Below are 24633 nucleotides of genomic sequence, written 5' to 3' on the forward strand. Positions count from 1 at the left end.
TCTGGTTTCTCTGCTTCCCCGCCCCCCGCGCCGCCCCCCCCCCCCCCCCCCCCGCCGCCAAGATGTAGCATCAGAAATCCTAAAATCATAACCAGTTAAGTAACTTCTTGTATCCTCTTCTATAAAATTAGTGTCATAATGCCTGCTGGGTTCTCCGTAGGAGAGCTTCTTGAAGATCAAATAGGCTGACATCATCCAGAGAGCTTTGTCAGCAGCCGGGCTTATCAGAGGTCCGATTCATTGTTACGATTGTCATCTCAGATGACTGTGATGCAGGACTGCCTTTCAAGGGCAGGAACACCTGTGACTCTGAAAGCATTTGGTAGGAAAAGGGCATTTGTAGTTATCTGCTAACCTGTTGTGCTACTTCCGAGGATGGTGTCTTTTTTTTGACCTGGCGAGGCCTTCCCCGTTGCACCTGCTTGTGTTCGTGTCCTTCCACGAGGCCCATGGTCTTACGGCTGCTGCCTTCACCAGCAAAACACGTGTCCTGCCCCCGCTGTGTGTCGGGCACTCTTACGGAGGAAGCAGTCCTTCTTTGCGTCTGTAATGGTTAAGCTCAGGGGTTCTTAGCCCTGACTGTGCTTCAGTAGCAGTTTGGGGACTTTTCTTTTAAAAAAGTGGGTGCCAAGGACTTGTCACAAACTTTCCAAATTAGAATCGGCTGATATCAGACCTGGACGTGAATGTTTTAGAAGTTTTGTAGATTCTTACCACGTACGACCGAATTGGATATTAGAAGCATTAGTATCGTGTTCTATTGTGTGATGTCTCTACACCGAGTGTTCCCCTTCTTCAAGGAATTATATTTCTAAGTGGCCTGGCACACATCCAAACTGCTCAAATGTGGACCCATCCCTTAAAGACTGTTGTCTTTACCTGGTCGACACTGATTTAGGCTTGGCTTACTGTGGTTCTCCTTACTCTGCAAATACTTGGCTATTTGAATGGCTGGACAGAGCCCTGTAAGGGAATATCAGAATATACACATAATAGACCAGGCGTTAGAACCCAGAAATATGGATTCCCAGACCAGCACATTGTATGTTTTTAAAGTTCAACATGCGCTTAGAGTCATCGAGGCAGTGGGTTAAAAATCAGGTTGTCCAGGCTCTCCCCCAGAGCTGGACTGACCTTCATTTGTGAGAAAGAAGAGAACGTCTTCCCGCAGAGCTTGGGAAGTAGGTGGGGTGGCACGTGATGGGCACTCGGGCAGCGGCAGTTGGTGAGAAGCAGCTTCTTGACCAGCGTGGCTCTGCCCCTCCCCCCCCCAGGACCCCCATTCAGTCCAGAAAGACTTGGTGATGTGTCCTGTCCCGAAACGATGATGGTGGTGCCCCCGGGGCTGACGCCGGGTCTTCTCTTTCTGAGGCTGTTGCCCGTCTCTCTCGGCACCTGGTGCATCCACGTGCTGGGAAGAAGGGCGGGGGACGGGTCCTCTCCTGATTCCTCAGTGCTGCTGGGCCTGGCCCCAGAGGGGCCTGCAGGGTCTCCACTCTGGTCCTCTGGGACGGGCCGCAGCGAGGGTGCTCCAGGGGTTAAGAAGGTGGGCGTGGGCCAGAGAGACATGGGTCTCAGCCCATCTCATAAAGATTATGCTCTTGCGGCTGAAGTTTCCTCAACCACAGAGCAAGAGCGATTGTAGCGCGTGTTTCACTTGATCCTCTTGTGCAGGTTAATTGTATCACTCGGGAGCTGGGAGAACCTTGCAGGCGAGGCCCTCCCAGAAGTCTCACGGTGCCCTTCCTTCACAGAACATTACAGAACCCGCGGCTCAGACGCACTTTCTTCCCAGCCCTCCAGGCTTCCTTTCACGGGGAGTTTAAACCGTCCTGCCTGGCATCGTATATAGTTAGTTGCGTCCTTAACCTAAATATTTCCTCTGCCAAAAGAAGCAGTAAAAGCAGAACTGGCTTCCGCCAGGTGGGTTTCAGCGTCTTGTCCCACACCCTCTGGGACACCCACGTGCTCTTCCTGCGAAGCCCACCCTGTGCCCCTCTCTCAGAGCCCCTCCCCTTCCCTCTACCTGGAATACCGTCCCCCCCGACACACACACCCCAGATCTGCCTCCTCGAGGAGCGGTTAGCACGACTGAAGGACTTCCAGGACGCGTCTGTGCTTTTAAAAACACACCGTGGCCACTGCCCACAGTCCCTGTTGGGTGAATGGACGGTGATTTGAAAGAAACAGAAATCTTCAGTCTCTGTTTGAACAAGAATGGGGTCCTCATGGCTCGGGGCGGGTTTCTGGGCCGCCAGCTGTTTTTCCTCGCAGTTTCTAATGCACACCCTATCGCTTGTTCCTGAGGCCCACAAAAAGCCGTAGGAGTAAAAGTGATTAGAGGAACTTCAGCTGTTTTGCTCCCTCTGAATAGCCCTCTTTCATCAGGATAGGCAGGGACAAGGGCCTTTTTTAAACCCAAATATCAGGGAAGGACAAGGGTTCCAGCAGAGCCGCTTGCTGTCTGGGTGGAAACGCCATCCTTCCTTCCATCAGGACGGGCACTCTGCTGCTTCCCTGGAGGGCTCCATCCAGCCTTCTGTCAGACATCCATCCTTCTCCAGGGAGTGGGGAGGCCAGGGGCCGGGGGCCGTTCAGATCACACGATGTGACCATGGCAGGCGGTCGGGGACCTCTTCTGTGGTGCTGACATCTGCCTCTCCAGCCAGCCACCGCCCCCTCCTCCTGCTCCTCAGAGGCTTCCAGCAAACCTAGTATGTATCACCACTGCCGATTTCTGTCTCCCTCCCCTGTCTCGGTTTCTGGGTGAAAGCTGGCTGTTGCTGCTCGGAGGGTGGGGTTTTCCGGAGGACCCTGTCTGTCTGCAGTGCCCTATACAGATTATGACCCCATGCCATCTCCCAAAACCGGCCTCTGAGACTCCTCTGTATCATGGAGATAAAAAGCGGCGAGGATGAGGGGAGGGAGGGAGGGGGGCTGAACTTGTTCTTAATCCCCTGTTGGAAACATTTCTGCTTCGTTTGCCTGCATCTGACTTCCCAGAGCTTTAGTCTAAAAAGCTGTCTTTTTGGGGACCAGTATCTTTGGGGAAAAGGCTGATTTCCCTGGAATGAGGATGGGTGGTTTATGGGTGTGTTTTCCTCATCCAGAGAGCCTAGAAAAGGCGCACCGTCCCCAAAGTGGGGGTGTCTGGAGACTGATGAACCCGGGGACCGTGTGGTGTCAGAGCGCTGGCTGCTGGAGACAGTTGCTCACATCAGCCACCCAGTGGGCGAGTGAGGCTCTGGTGAGCTCAGAGCAGAAGATGGGAAGCAGGGCCATAAAGAATATCCGTGTCTCATTTTCTTAGGTCCCATGACTGCCAGGCTCTGTGGCCTCGGGGCCCTGGGAGTCATCCAGCGAGGGTTTTTCCTCATGCCCCATCTGCTTACTGTCTGAGCCGCGGGGCCGTCTCCGAGGCTGGGGAGGACGTGTTCTCTGAGCCTCCCCGCCTGCCGCTTTGGATCTCACCCTGCACAGAGGAGGACAGAGGCACAGTGTTCCCGGGGAGCCCAGGCACACAGCCCCCTGAATTGACATGTAGCCTCAAGGTTCTCGATTCTGTAACAGCCTCAGAAATACTGAGGAGCAACGGGCCTAGAAAGCGATCATGGGATAAAACCAGCCTATTCTTTAGTGTTGTTCCTCCTCCACCCCCCTCACCCCCAAGGAAATATAAGGGAAACCAAGGGGAATTTTTGCCCATGATTTTCAAGGCAAAGGTCACCGTCAGTGGCTGGCTGTTTTCAGAGGGCTCAGGTTTCTGGTCACTATGGATTTTTTTTTCCCTTTTTTTTTTTTTTAAACTTAAGAATAAAAAGGTTGATGATGCCTTGCAGAGTATCCCCCCTCCACCTGCCCCCTGCCAGCTCCTTCGATGAACTGATTGCTGTTTGAAGTTCCATGCGTTTTGTTGGAGTCTCTCGGGCAGCGATGAAAGTAGGTAGTAAGTGATCCATGTCTTACCTAAAACAGCATAGTTCGGAAAACAAACTCAGTTGTAAGATTTTAAGGAAAGGGTGAGTGACAAGTTTCAGGGGTAGAAAATCGTGGGGCAGGCCTCCGCCGCTTGCTCGAACTAGACAGCCTGGGTTGTCTGTCGGCCAATGGATGCTAACGAGCTTTTTGCCTGCCGTGGGTAAGTGAGACTCACAGAAAGGGTGCATCTTGTTTCTTCCATAATTTACAGTCCTAGACTCCTCAGTGCCTGAGACTGGCACCACACGTACAGGACTCACAGGGTGGAAAGGGTGACTTGGGTGAAGAAGCGCCATCCAGGTGTGAACTCTTGCCCGAAGGAAAGAGATAAAGCCAGTTGTCAGTAGGATAAGAGGGGCAGAACTAGAACCTTAACGTTTGCTTTTTGAGCCGTCGTGATTTTTTAGCGTGCGAGGCAGAAAAACAAACAGATTTCATTGGAGGTCTTCACAGTATGGAAGATAACCATTTTTTTTCTTAATTCTAGAAACTGCTGACTTGACACTGGCCCCTGCGGTGAGGTTTCTTAGCTCCTGGAGTTGTATTTTAGACTTAGCTGAATATTCCAGGATGAGAATGTTTAACTACCAACTTTAGCTGTCCTAGGCAATGATGATTTTGTTTTATGTTACACAAGATGTCCTTGTGTTTCAGTCAAGAATTGATTTTTTTTGTTTTTTTTTAAAGTGCTTCTGTTTCTTAGAGATTTTTCTTTCAATCAAATATGTTAATTGGTTGCTCAAGAGAGAATGAATGATGTATATAGCTCCCTATAATTTGAACTGTGATCTTTTAGAGATAAATGAATAAAAATGAAATGTTTTGCCTTATGACTTTGAAAGTTAAAATATCATTTACAAAAGTTAATATTTGCTCAATACAGTAAATTTGGAAGATGCTAAGAAGTAGAAGGAAGATAACCTTAGCACTATTAATAATTTTGGTGTGTCTTACGTGTAGTTTTCAGAGATGATGGTTTTTTCTAAGTCATTGGTGGTAATTAATAGCTGATATAGTCTGTCAGTTCATACAGGCTGGATTTCTACATAAGCTAAAGATTTTCTTGGTAGCCAAGTCATGAAAGTGAAATTTTTGTATAACAAAAACTACTGTAATGATGTAAAGTAATTAGCCTCCAACTAATAAAAATTAAAAAAAAAAAAAAAAGTGAAATTTTTATTGTAATTCTTAGAATCACATGTTGACTATGGATATTATTGCCTGTAAAAGTAACAAAGACCAAAGATTCCCTTTGCTGAGAAGTTCACTGGGTTAACTCGAGCTTTTCTATGGGAACAGTGGACACAGCCACCGTTTTTCTTAAGATGCAAACAGATTGTGAAAGTGTGATTTCATCTTCCTTATGCTCTGTAAACTGAGGACACCAGGAAGCAGTGAGGCTGTTAAGTTCAGAGTGCTGGGGGCAGAGATCAACAGCAAAAGTCTGAAAAACTCACAAAAGGAGCCATCCTCTGCTCATCAGAGAGTCGGTCTCTGTTTCTAGAAGGCATCATATGACAGTGGGGTCCCTTCACAGTGTCCTGCAGGAAGGGGCTCCGAGCGCCGGAAGTGCCCACGGAGACCCTCAGGTGTTGTAGCCGAAGTATCCCCCTTTATCCTGTAAGCTCTCCAGCAGCAGGGAGTACTGTGTGGAATCACCATGGAACTATTTCATCCCCTGGGCGTTTTTATATGCCACTCTCCGGCTTTTCCTCTGCAGCTCGTCTTTGCCCATTTTCTTCTGCGAATTCCAGCCTGACTGTGCTCTGTGTGTTTTGTTTTTTTTCCTCTCCCCAGCTTAAGTGAGAGCTTTTTCATGGTGAAAGGAGCAGCCCTCTTCCTACAGCAGGAAAGCAGCCCTCAAGGCCAGCGGAGTCTTCAGCACCCCCACAAGCATGCAGGTGATGGCTCTAAACTGATGCTCTTACCCAGGGAGTTACCTTCTGTGCAACCGAGCAACCCTCCAACCCTGGTGTTCAGCGCTTGGCTGGTTTTCAAGGCCAGGGAAGTAGCGCAGCACAGGTTGGTAATGACAGGTGCAGGTTAGAGGCTCTCTTCTTGAGGCCATGTGTGTCTTCCTGACGGCCCTGGGAGCCAGCAACCCTTTGACCACATGTGTACATAAGAAGGTCAGCAGCTTTCTGTTTGGATGTTGATTCCCTACTCAGTCTATCAGTTAACTGCAGATTTTAAGTTAGAGTATCCTGGGCTCCTCCTGGTGGCTCAGATGATAAAGAAGTTGCCTGCAACGCAGAAGACCCTGGGTTTGATCCCTGGTTCGGGAAGATCTCCTGGAGAAGGGAATGGCTGCCTACTCTTGCCTGGAGAATTCCATGGACGAGGAGCCTGGCGGGCTATAGTTCACGGGGTCGCAAAGAATTGGACAGAACTAAGCAGCTAATACTTTCACTTTCTTCACATGCCTTTTTAACGAATGCACCAGAGCACCTTATAGCCAGATGTTGTCCCCTTGAAAATTACTGCCTTGGGGTGCTAGATGTCTAGTCTGTCATTGCTCTGAGCATTTGGAAAGCTCTCATTTGGGAAATTTCTTAACAAACCTTGGGCATGTACTGGGGTGGGAAGTCTTTAATCTTTAATGGTGGGTTGGTTTTTTGGAAGTAGACAGAAATTATAACATGAGATCAAACCAAATACTCACTGAGGCACAAAAGCAAGGAAATAAGAAATGTCTACAAGGACTCCCCTGGCGGTCTGGTGGTTAAGACTTTGCCTTCCAATGCAGAGGGTGCGGGTTCAGTCCCTGGTTGGGGAACTGAGATCCCAGGTGCCTGTGACCAAAAAACCAAAACAGAGAAACAGGAGCAATATTGTAACAAGCTCAATAAAGACTTTAAAAATGGTCTACATTTAAAAAAAAAAAAAAAAAAAAACTTTCAAAAAAAGAAAAGAAATGCCCAGGAAGTGAAAGACAGGGAAGCCTGACATGCTTCTGTCCGTGGGGTTGCAGAGTCGGACTGAGTGACGGAACAAGAACAAAGTAATAAGACTGGTTTTCTTAGGTGACTTGACCCTGAACCTGAAGGTATCTGGGAGTAAAGGGTTAGGGAGGCATTTGCGTACAAGTGGATCTTTGTAGCCAGTGGGGAGCGTCTCCAGGCGCTTCTTGGATGGGCAGCTCATGTCTGAATAGGCGCTGGAAAGACCTCGCCTCTCAGAACAACAGCGAATCAAAGAAGCTGGCAGTCGGGGCCAGTTCTGTTGTCGCTTCGGTCATCTTGTTTGTCTAACCTCAAGTCAGTCAAGCCTCATCTGGGAGCTGAGTCCCTAGGCTAGAATTTCCTGTCTTAGATTTTATAGCAAACCCCAAGGCTCAGTCAATATTGTCACATGCCAATATTTATAATCAAGATTTAGGTCTGTCGTAAGCTAAGTAAGCAATCCTTCTGCACAGGGAGGCAGTGTGTTTTGTGGAAAGAATATTTGCTCTGGAGCCAGACAGACCTGGCTTCTGATCCCGTTCTGCAAGCATACAGAACTTTCAGAATCAATTTCTGAGCCTTGGTCTCCTAGTCTTTCTTTACAGTGGGCATCAAATATCGGTAACTCAGATGACGAGAAATTTAAAATTTGTGCACATTAACAGGCCTACCTTCTCCTAGGTGCTCTGCCTACTTAGCTGTAATTATTGCTACAGTGACTGCTGGTGCAATAAAACTACAAACAGAACCTTTGCTCCTTAATCTGCAGCAGGTCTGCCCTGTTAGGAGTGTAAACTGCTGTTCGTGGCTTAACCATAACGTGTAAGCAAAGCCAGTGCTCAGTTTTGTTCCCTAAGTATTAAATGTCTCCTTCCTCAAATTCAACGAATATTTGCATACTGTGTGCAATCTTGGGGAAGTGGCTATAAAACTGTCTTGTAAAATCCCTCATTCCAGCTGGTTGGTGCATCTCTGGAAGGTACCACAAGAATGGGAAGGGAGCCTGATATGTTGGCTTTTCTGCCCTGGGGTCTGGGGGGGCCAGTGAGCTCAAAAAAGCAGGGCTTGCCCACTGGCCGCAGATGCTCAGTACATGACTGTGCGTCAGGCACACATTGGACTTCACAGCAAGTCCCCCGGATGACCCACAGGCTCTAAGCAAACCCTGTGCCAAGCTGAGGACAGTTGCGGCTTAACTCCCTACACGTTAAGTAATTCTGCTCAGTCCAGTCGGGCCGAGACTCTTCCTTTCCAGGGCCGACCTATACTTCAGACTCACATTCTCTGCTTTTTTTTTGCGAGTGCTTACTGAACACTTTAACATGCAGAGACTGTGTGAGGCTGCCAGGCCCGGGGTTGGGATTCCTCTCTGTCAGCAATTCCACGTCTCAGCAGACAGCCCCACTGAAAGGCCTCTCTCTGTGTGGAAAGCTTCGTTTTCACTGAGCCACTCATCAGACCAGGGACTGGGGTCCGCCTTCCAATGCACACTCCGTGTGCTTCCGTGACTCGGAGTAGGCGGTGGGGGCGCCCAGGCGAGCCGGGAACCAGCCGTGGTGGGTGTGTGCCATCCTGACGGTGGTGACACGACAGCTGAGCATGCCGTTGGGTGGAGAAACGGAACGAGATCGTCCCCTCCAGGTCATGCATCGCGGGGCGTGGTGCCAGCGTAGGGTGCTGTGCTGTGTGGGATCCTGGAAGAGGGAAGACAAGGGGGCAGGTTTCCAACAAACTGACTCCTCTCTGAGGCTGGACGTGCCGTTTGCACATCATTTGTCAACCTTCTCTGAGATTAAAAAGATGCTTTTTGCCAAAGGAACACGCCCAGGGGCTTCCTTGGCCATCCAGTGTTTGAGACTCTGCACTTCCACGGCAGGGTGCAAGGGGTTTAATCTCTGGTCAGGGAGCTAAGATCCTACACACCACATGGCCATAAAAAAGAAAAATTTCTTGAACTAAATAAAAAAATGAAAATTCAGCATACCAACTTAAAAAAATTATATGGGAAAAGCAAGTTTAAAAAAAAAAAGGGACACATCCGATGGGTTAATCCCTCTGGGTTCTAATTGTAATCTGTAGGATCATTTTTTTTCTTAAGATAATTGTTTCTTAGCAGTGTTGCACAACCTGAAATGTTTATGGATTTTCTGTGAATTACTCCTTGCACTTTTCTTCTGCATCAGCATCTTTACAGTTGAACCATTTCTTCAGAAAGAACCCCACACAGACATATTTGAAATATACATAAGCTAGGGAAAAAAGCGGCATTGGAACCACCCTCCCTACTTACTAGTTACGAAGCTCAGTTGGGGTCCCCTGTGCCTGGGACATGCAGCCCTTCTCCTGTGGGTTGGATCCTGCATGGCTTTGGAGGCTCACCACCTCCAAGAAACTCTTCCCCTCCCTGCAGCCCAGAGGCATCCCCAGGGACCCTGCGGCCACTCAGTGATGTTTGGAGGCTGACCCTGAATTCCCATCTCTTTTCAATTACCCAGGGGAAACAAACAGAAAAAGAGTATATGATTTTTAGCAGGAAAAAAAAGAATGCCATTGCTATTTACTCAAATTATATCTCTGGGTACCCAGCACATACCTGCTCTCTGTGGAGTGACTTAAAACATTTCCCCTCCTGCTTATAGAAGTCATTGTCTTTCACCCTTTCTTATGGAAAGTGGTGTGTGCGTGTTAGTCACTCAGTCATGTCCAGCTCTTTGTGACCCCATGGACTGTAGTCCCATCAGATTCCTCTGTCCTTGGGATTCTCCAGGCAAGAATACTGGAATGGGTTGCCATTCTCTTCTCTCAGGGATCTTCCTGACCCAGGGATTGAACCAACGTCTCCTGCACTGAAGGCAGATTGTTTAAGTGGAAAATAACCCCAAGTCCTTTTTCTTTCAGACCAGCCCTCAGCAAATCCCTCTCTTCATCTGTGTCTGTAGTTTCTGCTGCCCTCCCCCCACCCCCTGCAAAGTCACGTTTGCTTGAATTTAATAAGATTTCTCCTCTTGGCTTGTTTGTATTTTTCAGATTTTGTATGTTAAAAAAAAAAACCACATTACACTTAGTTCATAAAACAAAAGCAACTTTAAAAAACCTGGCAGTGAACTCTCTCCCCCATGCTCACTGTGCAGCATTCTGGAGTGCACTGAGGGAAGTCCAGGTCTGCCAGACCCTCAGAAACCAGCCTCTCCGGGGTGTCTGCCTAGAAAGTAGGTGGGTGACCTGTTTTAAACTTGCTCCATTCGTCCACCAGGGGACCTGCCTCAGCATCTTCAAGTCATGATCAACCTTCTGCGTTGTGAAGATAGAATCAAGCTGGTAAGAAGAGACGAGAGTGGCAAGTTTTCATTTTTAATTGTGACATTTGGTAGGCACTTACTGACGAGCAAGAGTTGAAAGAGAGGTCGGGGAATGGGGGGTGGGTTGGCTCTCTTACATTATAGCAAATTCTCCCAAGCTGTTCACTAAGACCAAATCCCCATCTGCTCCTCTGTCCCCAGAAGGTGCAGGAAAGGATGGATAAGGTCTCTGGGTCAGTCTGTGCTGAGCTGGAATCGTCTTTCTCTGGGTTTTATTTGTTCACCTGTATTTAACGAAGTTTGAGGGTCTTCTCTGAGCCAAGTGCTGTCCCGCATGCTGGGGATAATAACCAGATATAACACTTTCATCTTAATTCCAAAATTCTCAAAAGAAAGATAAAAACGAAAGTCTCTGGTCTTGGGCTAGTGGAGGAAGGGGCGGCCGCCTGGAAAGGCAGGCCAACGAGAGCATGTCCACCCATCTAGGCCGTGCGCTTGGAGAGTGCCTGGGCGGAGCGGGTCCGCTACATGGTGGTGGTGGACAGCAGCGGGCGCCAGGACACGGAGGAGAGTATCCTGCTGGGAGTTGACTTCTCCAGTAAGGAGAGGTGAGTCTGCTCTGCACAGTGGCTCCCCTCTGCAACAGGGCCAGGAGTTGCTGCTGGAAAAAGGTTTCTGGGGTCCCACACCCACGGTGGGGACAGTAGCTGACAAGGTAGTCAGGCCCTGGGGACCATGGAGCCCCTCGTTTTAGCTTTCATGTGCTGTGCTGGTCCAATCTCTGCTCTGAGAGCTTAGGGTCTGCACTCTGCTTAGAGATTTAACCCTGGGTCCCAGGGGTGCCCTGGGAGAGGGCACCTTAACCAGGAGGGCTTCCTAGAGGAGGTGACAGCTGTGGTGAACACCTCAGGGCAAGCAGGAGCCAGACCAGGTAAAGCAGGAAGGCACCTTCCAGGCCGACCATCCCATAAGGAAGTATGTGATCAATGGGCATTATATCAAGGGCCTGATTCAGTATTAATACCCCGTGGATTCCCAAGTATTTGTTGATGGGTCCTGGGTCAGAGGCTTGAAGAGAGGTTGGGAATTTCCCAACAACTGGAGGCCAAGTTTCTAATAGTTATATCATAGACCTTATTATATATGTGAAATGGAAGTGAATGACTCTCCTTAAATCTCGGAGAAGTTAATGCGAGTGAGGTCATTGCAGAACCTGAATTTGTTAAAGCTGGAGGAGACTAGAGGAGACTCCCTTTATTCCTCATTAACCTGCTCTTCGCTAAGCAAGCCATACGTGTGCCTTCTCCTGAGCATGAGGCGACAGGCTCGGCCCGGGCACACAGGGCTGCACCAGCATCCACGGTTCTCAGCCTCAAGGAGCCTGTGAGCTCAGCAGGGAGAGAGCTGTCACCAGAAGTCAGGGTGACGTGCCCAGTGATGGAGAAGTGTGGGGTGGTCGTGGGAACCCAGGAGAGGCGTGGGCCTGGTGGGGGGCCTGCCAGAGGCCTTCAGAAGCAGGCGATGGCTAAGCCGAGTCTTCAGAGGACGAGTGGGCTTGTCAGGTGAGTCCGGGGTTGGGGCAGGTCAGAGGGTGCGTTGGAAGAGCATTTCAGGCAGAATTGATGGCAGAAACCACGAGCCGTAGAGGCAGACTGTGCTGTCTCCTCTTGTTGCGAGGGGGCTGCAGCTAGCCCCACCCTTGTGACCAAGACTCCATTGCTTGTTACAAGTAAGTGAAGAAACAGGAAGGCAGATAGAGAAGCACAGGGTTTGAGAAGATCCCCCGCGGCTGCTGACACTCGGAGGCTGAGTGGGTTTCGTAAACCCGAGGACTGCCCGCGTGCGTGGTTTTGTGTGCGTAGCCATGCTCCCTTAGGGTCTGTCAGCCGGTAGCAGAGATGCCCGTGTAGGGTCCCCAGAGGTGGTCTGAGTTGGCCCTGGCAGTGATGGCTGTTTTCTCACAAGCCGACTCTTTCAAATGCCTGAAGAATTTTCATAGTGATCCGAGGAGACCCTCTGATAAAACCCTTTCTGTCCGTCTGTGTTTCTCAGCAATGCCAGGTTCTGAAGTGGTCAGGTATCGTTTCGCTGTTGGGATGGGCAAAAAAAAAAAAAAGCAGATTAAGCTGAATTTAAAAGCACCAGCTGCACAGCAGGTACAGAAGCAGAGGTCCAGAAGTGAACTCCAGTCCTGGTGTTGGCACTCTCCCCACCCCCGCCACCCCAGGACAGGAGACGGAGGGTAGCTGCCACCACTTTCCTGTGTCGCCCAAGCTGTGTGTAGCCTCGTGCCAGGCATATGCCTGCCGTTGTCGGCTTCACCCCCGCTGCGCTGCGGGCGTGTGGTCAGCTGGTTGCTCCTGGCCCCTGAGAGCTGCAGCTCAGACCTGGCATTTATGGAGTCGTGGTCCCCCGTGACTGTCTCTAAGCTGGGGTTTCTGGCCATCCCAGGCCCGCGTCGTCTGGAATTCAGTGGTGAGCAGTCCCTGCATTCAGATACACCCCTAGGCAGCCGGACCCAGGGCAGGTGTGGTTCCTCCCCGTGAACTGGCCCAGCTGGGTGGAGACCCAGCGAGGGAAGGCCTCGGCAGGAGGGTGGCCCCTAACTCCAGATGTCTCCTTCCCTCCGGTGTAGTAAAAGCTGTACCATCGGGATGGTTCTCCGCCTGTGGAGCGACACAAAGATCCACCTCGATGGAGATGGGTAAGGAGATCTCTTAAAAAGGCTTCTTTCACTGTAGACTTTGAAACACGAGTCAGTTTGGACATCGGATAATCATTAACAGACTCTCGTGTGTGACATGTTTATGACGTCAGGGGAGTAGCATTGCCCTCCCGAGAGGCACACAAGGCACGCTCCCTTCGGGACGTGTTACAGGGGGTTTGGGCTTCCCCGGGGCTCAGTGGCAAATAATCCATCTGCCAATGCAGGGCACATGGGTTCAATCCCTAGGTTGGGAAGATCCCCTGGAGGAGGAAATGGCAACCCACCCCAGTATTCTTGCCTGGGAAATCCCATGGACAGAGGAACCTGGCCAGCTATAGTCCATTTGGTTGAAAAGAGGCAGGCACAACTGAGCACGCACACACCTCTAATGAGAAGGGAGTTTGGGTCATGAGGTACCAACAGAAACATTCTGCTTTTTGGGAGATCTTCTGCTGTATGAAGTTCAAGAAGAGCATTAAACAGACGTTCATTTGTTTGCCTTGAGTTGTTAAATGAACACTCACCGTGTGCCCTCCCTGGGGCTGGTCCTTGCAAGTGCACGGGTGAATATGGTGCGGCTGGACTTCCGGTCTCTGGGGGCTGAGGGAAGACACAGAAGCAACAGGTGCAGTGGTGTTTCAGGTGCCACATGGGGGCGATGCAGCGGAGGAATCATCCCAGTGGGCTCGGGCAGGTAGACCAGGGCCAGAGGGCGGTCCAGATCCTAGAGCGGCAGCGAGGTGAGGGGACCTCAGGTACGGCCAGGTACGGAAGAAGCGGGAGAGGAAATGATCTCCACTGAGATTACAGCAAGAAAAGTTGTGTGGCTGCATAGATAAAACTGGGAGGGAAAAATTAAAGTTAGATTTACTGAAGACTTGGGCTTACAATTACTTTTTAAATTTTTTTTAATTTTTATTTGTCTACTTTTAAAAAAATTTTTGGCCCTGCTGTGCAGCTTGCAAGATCTTAGTTCCTCAACCAGGGATCGAACCTGTGCCCCCTGCAATGAAAGCAAGGAGCCTTAGCCATTGAACCTCCAGGGAATTGCCATATATATTTCCTTTTTAAACTTTTATCTTTCCTTAATGTGTTTGTTACGCAAACACAGACTTCCCTGATGGTCCAGTGGCTGTGACTCCAAGCTCCCGATGCAGAGAGCCCCTGGTTTGATCCCTCGTCAGAGAACTAGATCCACATGCCCGCACCTAAGACCCTAATGGAAAAAGAGAACCTAGATAGTGTGTGGGGGCCAGAAGTTGGGGAGCGGGGTGGGCAAGCGAGGCGAGCGTGTCCACTGCTGGGGTTCCGTTTGCTGGGCTTTCGGCTTTTGGCTGGCTTTGTTGGTGGGTTAGAAGCCGGTCTTCCGGCCTGTCTCATTTTCTGGCTTTTGCGCTTGTCTCTGTGGCCAGCGGTCCCTTGTCAGACAGGGTGAGACAGACTTGTCCTCGGGGTGTCCGCCGCCGCCTGGCAGTGCTGTGGTTGGGGCCCGCCTTCTCACCACGCCGTCTTCTGTTTTTCATCCTCAGTGGGTTCAGCGTCAGCACCGCTGGGAGGATGCACGTCTTCAAGCCTGTGTCTGTCCAGGCCATGTGGTAAGTGTGGTTTTAGGGACTTTTAACTCCTTACACATATTTTCCTAGCTGACAGCACGAATTAAAAAGCCCCATCTCCTTGGAAGCACATTTAGGTATGTTTATTTTATGTGTGTGGCAAAATACATGTACCGTAAAATTTCCCATTTTAAGAATTTTTTTTTTTTTTGCCACTCTGTGCCACATTAAGTACATGGGATCTCAGTTCCCCAACCAGGGACGTCGAACCCACACCCTTTGCATTGGGAGCTTAACCACTGGACCGCCAGAGAAGTCCATTAAGCAATTTTTAAGGTTGCAGTTCAGTGACATTAAATATATTAACAGTGTTGGGCACCCATCATCGCTGTCCATTTCCAGAATTTTTCATCACTTGAAACAGAAACTCTGCACTTACTAAACATTAATTCCCCATTGTCCCCTCTCCCAGCCCCTGGTAGCCTCTATCTTTCACTCTCTCTATGAATTTGCCTATTCTGGGTCCCTCATATAAATGGGATCATACAGCATTCGTCCTTCCGTGTCTGGCTCCTTGCACTTGGCACGATGCTTTCAGGGTTCATCCATGTTGCAGTACTTCATTCCTTTTTAAGGCTGAATAGTAAGTTCATTATATGGATATACTGCTTTTGTTTATCTGTTCGTCTCTTGATGGACGTTTGGGTTACTTCTTCCTTTTGGCGCCTGTGAATAGAGCTGCTGTGACCTCTGGCGGACAAAGTATCTGCTGAATCCCTGCTTTCAGTTCTTTGGGGAATGTACCTAGGAGCAGAATTTCTAGATCATGTGGTAATTCTGTGTCCAACCTTTTAAGGGCCGCCCCCCACACACTGTTCACTGTAACCATTTATTCTGATAATTTTTCCATCCAAGGTCTCGTTCGTCCTCCCTTCACTGATACCTGATCCACCTCATTCACTGAGAAATACTCAGCCCATATTTTTGTAAAAAGAAGTAGGAAAAGGATAAGTAAATTGGCTGCTACCATATGCGTCTGCAGTTTTGTTTTTTCTGCCCCACTGCCTTCCCAAACCTCTTCTGCAGTTCTCATATTAAAATTAGTTTCTAGAACTCATTTCCCTAGGAAATCTGAGCATCTAAGCTATTCTGACATTGATGGGAGGGAGCTGAAAATTAACTGACTGAGGACACAGCCAGACCTCTGTGCCGCGTGTTGAGGAAACTTTCCTTCCAACTGCTCTGCTAAACTGGGGTCCCTGCCTTCAAGGTAACCGCAGCCCCAGCAGTGGATCCGTCCTTGGGAGCCCCCTGAGGCTGGAACATGACCTGGGAGCCTGCCCGACTGGGCGAATTAGGAAGCTTTGTTGTTCCCTCCTTGGGGCTGATGACAGGCGCTGCCTTGGCCCTCGGGGTCACTGCCCCGTGTCCCAGAGGCCCGCAGGGGGGCCTAGCGGCCCCGAGGCCCCCTTGTGTCTCCTGCCCCTGACCCTCTCCCCTCCCCGGGCCCCAGGTCTGCCCTGCAGGTCCTGCACAAGGCCTGTGAGGTGGCGCGGCGGCACAACTACTTCCCGGGGGGTGTGGCGCTGCTCTGGGCCTCCTACTACGAGAGCTGCATCGGCTCCGAGCAGAGCTGCATCAACGAGTGGAATGCCATGCAGGACCTCGAATCCACGAGGCCCGACTCCCCCGCCCTGTTCGCAGACAAGTGAGTACCTGGACCCCTGGACCCCGGACCGCACAGCGTCACAGCCCCGTCAGGGGTTCCTGACCTGCAGCCCCCAGGGGTTGTGTTTGGTTGGAGGAGGATCTGTGACTTCCACTCCCCCTTTGGAGATCATGACGAGTTCAGGCGTGAATGCGTGCCCAGGGAGCGGCTCCATAACTTCCTCAGCTCCAGCCCCTCCTCCCCAAGGCCACAGACAGGGCTTGCAAAGCCTCTTCCTCTGCTTATAAGAGTGAATACATTTATAAGATGAATGTAGCGTCTGGTCCCGTGGGTCCCGAAACACGACTGCGTGATAGCAGGCCTGGGGCGCCACTCAGAGCAGAGGTGCCCCGCGTGCCCCGAGGCCACACTCAGCTCCAGTCCCGAGGGAGGGAGCCGCCCGCCCCTTCTCTACTGTTCCTCAGGGCGGGGAGCCCCGCAAATGTGGGGAGGACCAGAAGCCACATGTACGAGGCCTCCAAGAAATTACGAGAGCACTGGCGAGAATATGTGCCTTCAAGTATAATGAAGGCGCGTCACATGCCAGGATTGTCCTGGTTGGTCCGTGTGGCCCCAGGGTCAGGATCAGGCTGGCCTGTAGAAGGTGCAGGGAGGCTCGCAGATGTTGGGTCTGTTTAAATGTGTAAGGGGGTAACAGGAGCCGGATACAGCTGGGCCACGGGCTGCCTGAGGGCCCCGGGGGTTCCAGCCTCCAGCCCTGAGAGTCAGGGGCTCTACAGACCCGCATGAGGAGTGAGCATGCCTCGCCACCACCATTTGCATCCCCGGTCTGCTGTCCCCCCCGGCAGCCCCCCGGGGACGTCCCTGCCCCGCTCCCCTTCTCGCTGAGAACGCGCCCGAGCCGTGCTCTGTGCTGCCCAGGCGCAGCTGGGGTTCTGTGAACGCCGACCGCAGGCCTCCTCCAGTTCTGCACGTCCCTAAACACGACTTCTCCCCAGGCCGACCGAAGGGGAAAGGACGGAGCGTCTCATCAAAGCCAAACTCCGGAGCATCATGATGAGTCAAGACCTGGAGAACGTGACCTCCAAAGAAGTAAGAGCGCGTCCCTGCTGGGCAGGCCGAGGTTGCGGGCGTCCCTGCTTCCTGTCGGGTAGATCCGAGAGGTTGAAGCTGCCATTGTAAAAGTCACATACGATCTGTTTACAAATTAGTGCGTGTAAAAAAAAATCCTTCCAAAGCCAGGTGAAACCTCCCTTTAATGTTTCTGTGGATCACTTGTTTTCTTCTTCCTGTTGCTTTTTGTCCGTGGAATGCTGTGAATTATAGTAACAGCTGAATTCAGTAACAGGTTGATGGTATACAAAACAGTCTTTTTATGAAATAATACATAATGAAGCCCATGATGGTATCTTCCAAAGCAAGATGAAATTGATCTTAGGTTTTCATGGTGATAGATTTGAGCATTGGAAAAGCATTAAGTGCTTTCAACTCAGTAGAAAAGATCCCAGGGAATCAGATTCCTTCTTTGAAATAATAAACATCCCCCAGTCAGAGTCACTCTGAGGCCAAGTAGCCTGTTTTCCTGCCACCCACACGTGTGTTCGGTATGTCTAAATGTATATGTGATGACTCTTGAAAAAAGCCCCCAAATACTTCCTTTGAAAACAGCCATAGTTGGGCTTCTCAGGATGCTCAGAGGTAAAGAATCCGCCTGCCAATGCAGAAAACACAGGTTCAATCCCAGGGTCATGAAGATCCTTTGGAGAAGGAAATGGCAACCCACTCCGTATTCCTGCCTGGGAAATTCCATGGACAGAGGAGCCTGGGGGGCTACAGTTCAAGGGGTTGCAAAGAGTCAGACACGACCAAGAGACTGAAAACAGCAACAGCATAGTTCTTGCTGTGACTTGACTCCTCTGAAGGAACTGGTTTGTTGTGGGTTTTTTTAAACCCTCGTAATATTTTCCACTCTGCAGATTCGTAATGAATTAGAGAAACAGATGAACTGTAACCTGAAAGAATTCAAGGAATTTATAGACAACGAGATGCTCCTTATCTTGGGACAGATGGACAAGCCCTCTCTCATCTTCGACCATCTTTATCTCGTAAGAGGCACAGTGCCCGGTGGGGCCTGGCTCGGGGCTGGGGGATGTAAATCAGACCGGGATTTGTTTGGAGTTTGCAGCAAATCATGAGGGGGGAGAAACTTGAGTTCCTGGAGCCTCCGTCTTGACTTTTACGGGAACTCCCCTCTTGACCCTTTTCTCTGGCCTGCAGCCTACTGGTTTGCTCCCCAAGCCAGATGTTGGAGCCGAGGCTCCCAGCTGAGCTGCGGGGAGTTGTCTGAAAAGCTCTCTGGCGTAGGCGGCTGGCTGCCCTTTTCAGACACACGCCACCTTCCCGCCTTCCTTGGTCACTACCAGAAACCCCCTCCAAATGCTGAAGGAAAAAAAAAAAGCCCAGTTACTGAAGGGAGCACACATGCCTAACCCCAAAATTAGGCCTCGGCGTCCTAAGACGTGAGAAAAGGCAGAGGAGGCAGCATTCCCTCGCCCTCCCTGCTGGTACACACGGCTGCCCCGGCCCTGCTCCCAGAGCCCGTGGAGGGAGCAGCAGGGTCTGCACATCCGTCACCCCCTCCACCCCGTCTCTCACTCAGATTTTCATAAAGCCGTCAGTCTCCATAGAAGGCAACTGGTACGTTTTCAGAGTCGGGGGACGGAGAGGAAGGCGTGCTCCTTTAGTGAGGAGTCTGCAGGGCATGATGGAGACTGGAAACCACCCTCCCCCTGCCCCCGCCAGCCACACTCAAGTTCCCATCCCACAGCCTGACCAGCTAGATGCCTGGGAGCAATCCTTTTGGCCTCACTTCCTTCCTATACCTCCAGGCAGAAGGGCCTCCCCAGGCGGCTCAGTGTTGATTCAGGAGAGGAGGGCTTGATCCCTGGGTTGGGAGATACCCTGGAGGAGGAAATGGTATTCTTGCCTGGGAAATCCCAAGATCAGAGGAGCCTGGCCGGCTACAGTCTGTGGGGTCACAAAGAGTCCCAGAGTCACTCTGAGTGACTGAGCAAGCACCCACATAGCTCAGTGGACCTTTACAAAGCTTAAGTTAGTGTGTATTTAAACACCGAGTGTCATTTCTGTAGGCACTCGTAGGTGGTAGCCATGGTCAGAGCAGAAATCACTTCCTTGGGAAAGTTGAGAGAGCATATTGGCTGCTGAATATGAGAGATTATGAGAGAGCAATATGAGAGAACATATTGGTGACCGACTGTTTTCTGCCTGTAGGAAGTTACCAGTAGTTCCCCAAATGTGTATGTCTTGATATATACTTAATGGAGTAAATATATGTTTAACATGTTTTTGTATATTGATCTATAACTCCAATCTATAAATATTTAATGTAGTATATATGTAAACTGGTTACAAATGTGTGGATTTGAAGCCCCAATCTTGAAAGCAGTCCTGTTTCTACTCTTCTCCCTGCGAAGTGGGTTGTCTTCCCTGATGGACATACAGCCAGAGGCACCTTGGCTGGTCTCTCCACTAGGTGGTGATCACGGCAAGGGGATGCTCACGGCCGTGGCAGAGCTCTCGTTATTTTTTTCGGCGTGGCTCGGTGCTTTATGTCACTTTTTCCATGAGAGATACCAAAGGAATTTTTATATTTGAGCCTCTCCCTCCAGTATGAAAAATCCAGCTAGTTGCCCGCACACTGCCCGCTCCACTGGGGCCCTTGCCTCCGGAGGGTCCGCCCTCTCGGGAAGGAAGGTTTATCGGGAGACCACGAGGGTGCTGCCGCTCCTGTGACTGTGTCCATCCCATTTCCTAAGAGCAGAGTGGTGTTTTTAATCTTTGGGTTTTTTTCCCCCTCTGTATTCTTTGCCTGCTTGGAAATGGAGGGTTTGTTTTTTTAGAAAACCGTTTTTAAAATACGAAGTTGCAACGTGTGACTTCCCTGATGGTCCAGGGAAGTCTGAGCTCCCAATGCAGGGACCTCGGGTTCAGTCCCAGGTTACGGAGCTAAGATCCTGTGTGCTGCGCAGAGCGGCTGGAAAAAAACAAAAACAAGATGCAGATGGTCAGGAAACATAACGGGCTTCCCGATGGCTCAGCAGTGAAGAATCCACCTGCAGCGCAGGCGATGTGGCTTTGATCCCTGGGTTGGGAAGAGCCCCTGGAGGAGGAAGTGGCAATCTACTCCAGTATTCTTGCCTGGGAAATCCCATGGACAGAGGAGCCTGTCAGGTACAGTCCATGGGGTCTCAGAGAGTCGGACATGACTGAATGACTGAATCACCACCAGGAAATACAAGTCTAAGGAAGAAAAAGCATTCTCAATTTCACTATCTAGAGGCAGTCACTGTTAATACTCTGGAATGTTTATTTTTCTGTCTTTTGGGTTTTTTTTTTTAATGCATTTATAACTTCTTAAAAAAGAGAAAGAAAAGGAAAGGAACCATACCAGTTGATTCGTAGTTTTGTATCCTGCTCTAGAAAACCCTTTTTCACTATGTGGCATTTCCCTGTGTCATTAAATACCCTGCAAAAGTAGGATTTATTTCAATGGCTCCATCACATGGACCCATCATCATTTGTGTTACAGATTTCTTCTTGTCAAACCCGTGGGTGATTTCTGCTGACCTGTTATTATAAATAACCGTAAATATCCCTGTACATAAATTCCTGTGTGAATTCTGGGTGTTTCCTTGGGGTAGCCTTTTGTAAGTGGAATTTCTAGATCAGAGGGTGGGAACTTTTTTAACATTGCCAAATACTTCCCAGAAAAGGTAAACCCATTCCTGCCTGCAGTGAGCAGCGTGTAGAAGTGCCCTCTCCCGCCTGGGAGGTCAGAGGTCACTGCTTCTGGTGCCCGGGACCCTGCCGGAGACCTAGGAAAAGGAGTGGTGAAGGGGAGGGGGCAGGGTTTCCTGACCTGCCCTTCTCCCTGACAATGCCTTGAATTCTCCGGGAGCCTGCCTTGAGACTGGCCTCTTTGAGGTGGCTTCCTCTGAGGCCAGGGGCTGTCGAGATTCCACAGCACCCTCAGGGCTGGTGCGCACCGCGCATCCCGCAGGCAGCCCTGAGCTGATGTGCAACTCACAGGGGTCTGTGTGATCTGTCCCCCAGGGCTCTGAATGGAATGCATCCAACCTGGAGGAACTGCAGGGCTCAGGGTGAGTCTGCTCCCCTTGTCTTCCCTCGTCCTTACAGGCAGCTTAGAAACTCAGCTCGGCCGTCCCGTGGAGGCCGAACCCTGGTGCTGCCCACCCGCCCGCCCGGAATTGCCCGCACCCCAGTCTCCAGTGCGGCTGCTGGCTTGCTTGATTGGCATAGCTAAACCATATGTGTTTCGAAATGCCACCTCCTTGAATAATTCGGGGGCCTTAGATGTCACTGGGGTTTGGAAATGTGGGTGTCAGGGAAAAAGATTCTAAGCCACCCTCGAACTGTACAGGGCAGCCTGGATGCTGGGAGAGCCACAAGCCCCCTCCTACCGCCCCACTGCCCGGCAGGGATGCAGAGCATCCCAGTGCCTGTGAGCCAGTCAGCAGTGCTCCCAGACCACTGCCGGTTCCATCTGAGGTGGTACTTCTGAGCCTGACACCTGCAGTTAGAGACTCCGTGTTGGCCAGAAACCTACGCCTCAGTCTGAGAAACGCTCGGCAGCAGGAATAAAGAAAATGTATAAATCTAGACCTTTAAGGACAAGTGTCTGGACATCTTTTTAAAAAACAACACAGCCACAAAATCACCATCCTGTGTGTCTGACATGATGGCATTCTTGAATTACTGCATTTAAAAGTCAAGACTAAACAAATCTTAAAATATATCTTCAGAGCTATTGGTTAAGATGTGTTCTTTCAACCGAAAGGGATCTTGAAGTGGAGGGTGATCCTATCCATGCTTTATCTTGCTGGGAATAAATAAATGATTTTAAAGGTTTTTCTTTTTTTTCTAAAGCATTTATAAGTATTCTCTTATGAGATCTATTTGAGGTGTTTTCAAACTCCTGAAATTATTTTGGTCTTCCAGGAATGTAAGTATTAAGTAGAGAACTATAGAACCTGGGTTAACTGGATTAGCAAACCCTCCAGACTATTTATTTATTTATAGCCTGTCTTGTTTGAAAAAGGATTTAAGGCAATTCCCAAGGGCATAAATAATGGATGGATATATTCAGTTTACTTAAAAGTGGAGACATTGGGTTTTTTTTTTAAAGCCTCTGTATACTTATAACAGTTATGAATTTTGAATCTTTAAAAGAGTTAAAAAATGTGTTTAAATAATACATATGATGAATTTCTAGAATTAATATTGCTTGACAATGCTTTGAATGAATCTTTCTTTTTATAAGTTTTTTAATGCAGAAATTTGTTTTTTATCATAAACATATATTCTCATCATACAGAGGGCATTTAAAAGGTACCAGAATGGCAGCCCACTCCAGTATTCTTCCCTGGAGAATCCCACGGACAGAGGAGCTGGCAGGCAGTCCAGAGGGTTGCAGTGAATGGGAGATGACTTAGCGACAGACTTTCACTTTCAAAACAAACAAAAAACCAAAAAAAGGAAAAAAAAAACAACCCCACTATGAAATTCTGCCGTGAAAACACAGATCTTTTATAAATGTGTATTTAATGTTCTCTCTTAACAGTTTTTTTTCTTTTGTGTTATCTTTTCTTTTTTTTCCTTTTGAAGGATAATTGCTTTACAGAATTTTGTTGTTTTCTATCAGACCTCCACATGAATCAGCCATAGGTACACATACATCCCCTCCTTTTTGAACCTCCCTCCCATCTCCCTCCCCATCCCACCCCTCTAGGTTGATACAGAGCCCCTCTTTGAGTTTCCTGAGCCACATGGCAAATTCCCATTGACTATCTAATTTTACCTGCGCAATTTTTTATTACTCTGTTTTTTGTTTATCCTCGTTCTGATTCTCCAAATTTGTTCTTTATCTTTTTATTCTCATTGCAGTGTTGACTATATTTTAAACGTCACTAGAGAAATAGATAATTTTTTCCCTGGCTTATTTGCTTACCATAACATCCGAGTCTATGATGAAGAGACCACAGACCTCCTCGCCCACTGGAACGAGGCGTACCATTTTATAAACAAAGCAAAGTAAGTGGGCGGAGAAGCCAGAGAACCCAGGCTGGGGAAGAAGCTGACTGCCCACCCACTGGCGGGCAGACATTAGCAGGGACCCCGGACACAGCCACCTCCTGGCTCGAGGGCCAGCGGCACGTTGCAGTCCTCTGACCCCAGGCACCGGAAGGGCCAAGTCGTTCATCTTCTCCGGGGCCCCAAATGAGCACCTTCTCTCCCACCTGCCGTGCCATTTGACCCCCATTTCATCATCAGCTCTGGCTCCAGGCACAGCTTCTGTATCAAGCGCACACTCTCAGGCGCTCTGCCCGTGGGGAGTTGCTGAGCTGGAGGAGAGAGGGGGGCATGCGGGCCAGACATGACTCAGAGGACCTTTGGGGCTGCTGGCCCGGAGGAATCTGCCCATACATCTACTCAGGCAAGTGCCTGGAGCTGTGGCCGCCTCCACCTGAGTTCGCTGGACTCCCGTTCACATAGGGTGGGATCGGCCATCCCCCTTTGCCCTCAAGCCTGTCACCAGCATCAGCCTGTCTTGTCCTCACCTTACCTTCCCAAGGAACACCTCTTATCTCCCTGAAGTATCACCAGCAGGAAACAGCTCTTGAGATGCTATCAAGAGACATCCACCCCTTCTGCTTTGCACCCCTCCAGCTCAGAGCTCCGTGATGTGGGACCAAATCTTAGTTCCCCTGGGTTCCCGGGGCATAGACTTCGCAGTCCAAAAAAAACAAACTCAGATCTGAGGATGAATTTCAAGCCTGGGGTAAAGCAAGCGAGCCTGTCCCCACCTGGCAGGTGGGCTGCTTCTAATGTAAACAGGAGGCTGGCACCCGACCTCCTGTACCAATAAGCCCTCACAGGTGCGGCCTTCCCGGCCTGTGCCCGCCCCCGCCCCCCAGCCTGTTCCCCCTCACCTTCTTGGAGCAGCGACAGCTAAAACAACAGTGTTCCTGGCCTTGCCGTGTCTGTTAAATCTGCCCTGCCTGGACCCGTACCGTCTCCTTACAAAAAGACCTATTGGCCCATCTGTTTCCTTTGGCTTCTCTCTCTGGTGGCTCCTTGACCCTCCTGTCTGCAGAGGCGCTCTCTCCCGGGGCCCTGGAGCTTTCAGCCCGCTGACCCCATTCTTCTGCAGTAACCACTCCCTGTCTCCGTCTGCTCTGCAGATAACCCCTTTTGCTGCTGCCCAGTTGCTTCCTGCCCCAGGGGCTCTGGTCCTCCAGCCCGTCCCAGCCAACCCAGGCAGACTCCTGCTTTGTCCCTGGTGGTGGCCCGGTTCAGGAGTTCTCTCCCTGCCAAGCTTGGGCCTGGCTGGAGAGCTCCGTCTCGATTTCCCATTATATGCTAATCGATTTGGCAGCCAAGTTCT

The 24633-nt window shown here is 50.1% G+C and overlaps 1 protein-coding gene and 1 long non-coding RNA gene across 2 annotated transcripts in view; one reads left to right on the plus strand and one right to left on the minus strand.

The window, feature by feature from the left end:
- The window catches only part of SSH1 (slingshot protein phosphatase 1), a 56494-nt gene that overhangs the window by 20166 nt on the left and 11695 nt on the right, over positions 1-24633 (plus strand). Inside the window, exons 3-12 of the mRNA XM_070475451.1 lie at positions 5776-5879; positions 10174-10238; positions 10706-10827; positions 12855-12923; positions 14456-14521; positions 15993-16187; positions 17147-17240; positions 18125-18253; positions 21282-21328; positions 23133-23279. Of these exons, the coding sequence (XP_070331552.1) occupies positions 5776-5879; positions 10174-10238; positions 10706-10827; positions 12855-12923; positions 14456-14521; positions 15993-16187; positions 17147-17240; positions 18125-18253; positions 21282-21328; positions 23133-23279 (1038 nt within the window). The remainder of the gene's footprint in view (positions 1-5775; positions 5880-10173; positions 10239-10705; positions 10828-12854; positions 12924-14455; positions 14522-15992; positions 16188-17146; positions 17241-18124; positions 18254-21281; positions 21329-23132; positions 23280-24633) is intronic.
- On the minus strand, positions 10258-12859 carry LOC139037810 (uncharacterized). Its single transcript, XR_011490725.1, has 2 exons — positions 12607-12859; positions 10258-12307 (listed from the first exon to the last, which is right to left on the minus strand). It is a non-coding gene; the product is annotated as an uncharacterized lncRNA (long non-coding RNA).

The sequence above is a fragment of the Odocoileus virginianus genome, chromosome 12, assembly GCF_023699985.2.
Source record: "Odocoileus virginianus isolate 20LAN1187 ecotype Illinois chromosome 12, Ovbor_1.2, whole genome shotgun sequence".
Lineage (NCBI taxonomy): Eukaryota > Metazoa > Chordata > Mammalia > Artiodactyla > Cervidae > Odocoileus > Odocoileus virginianus.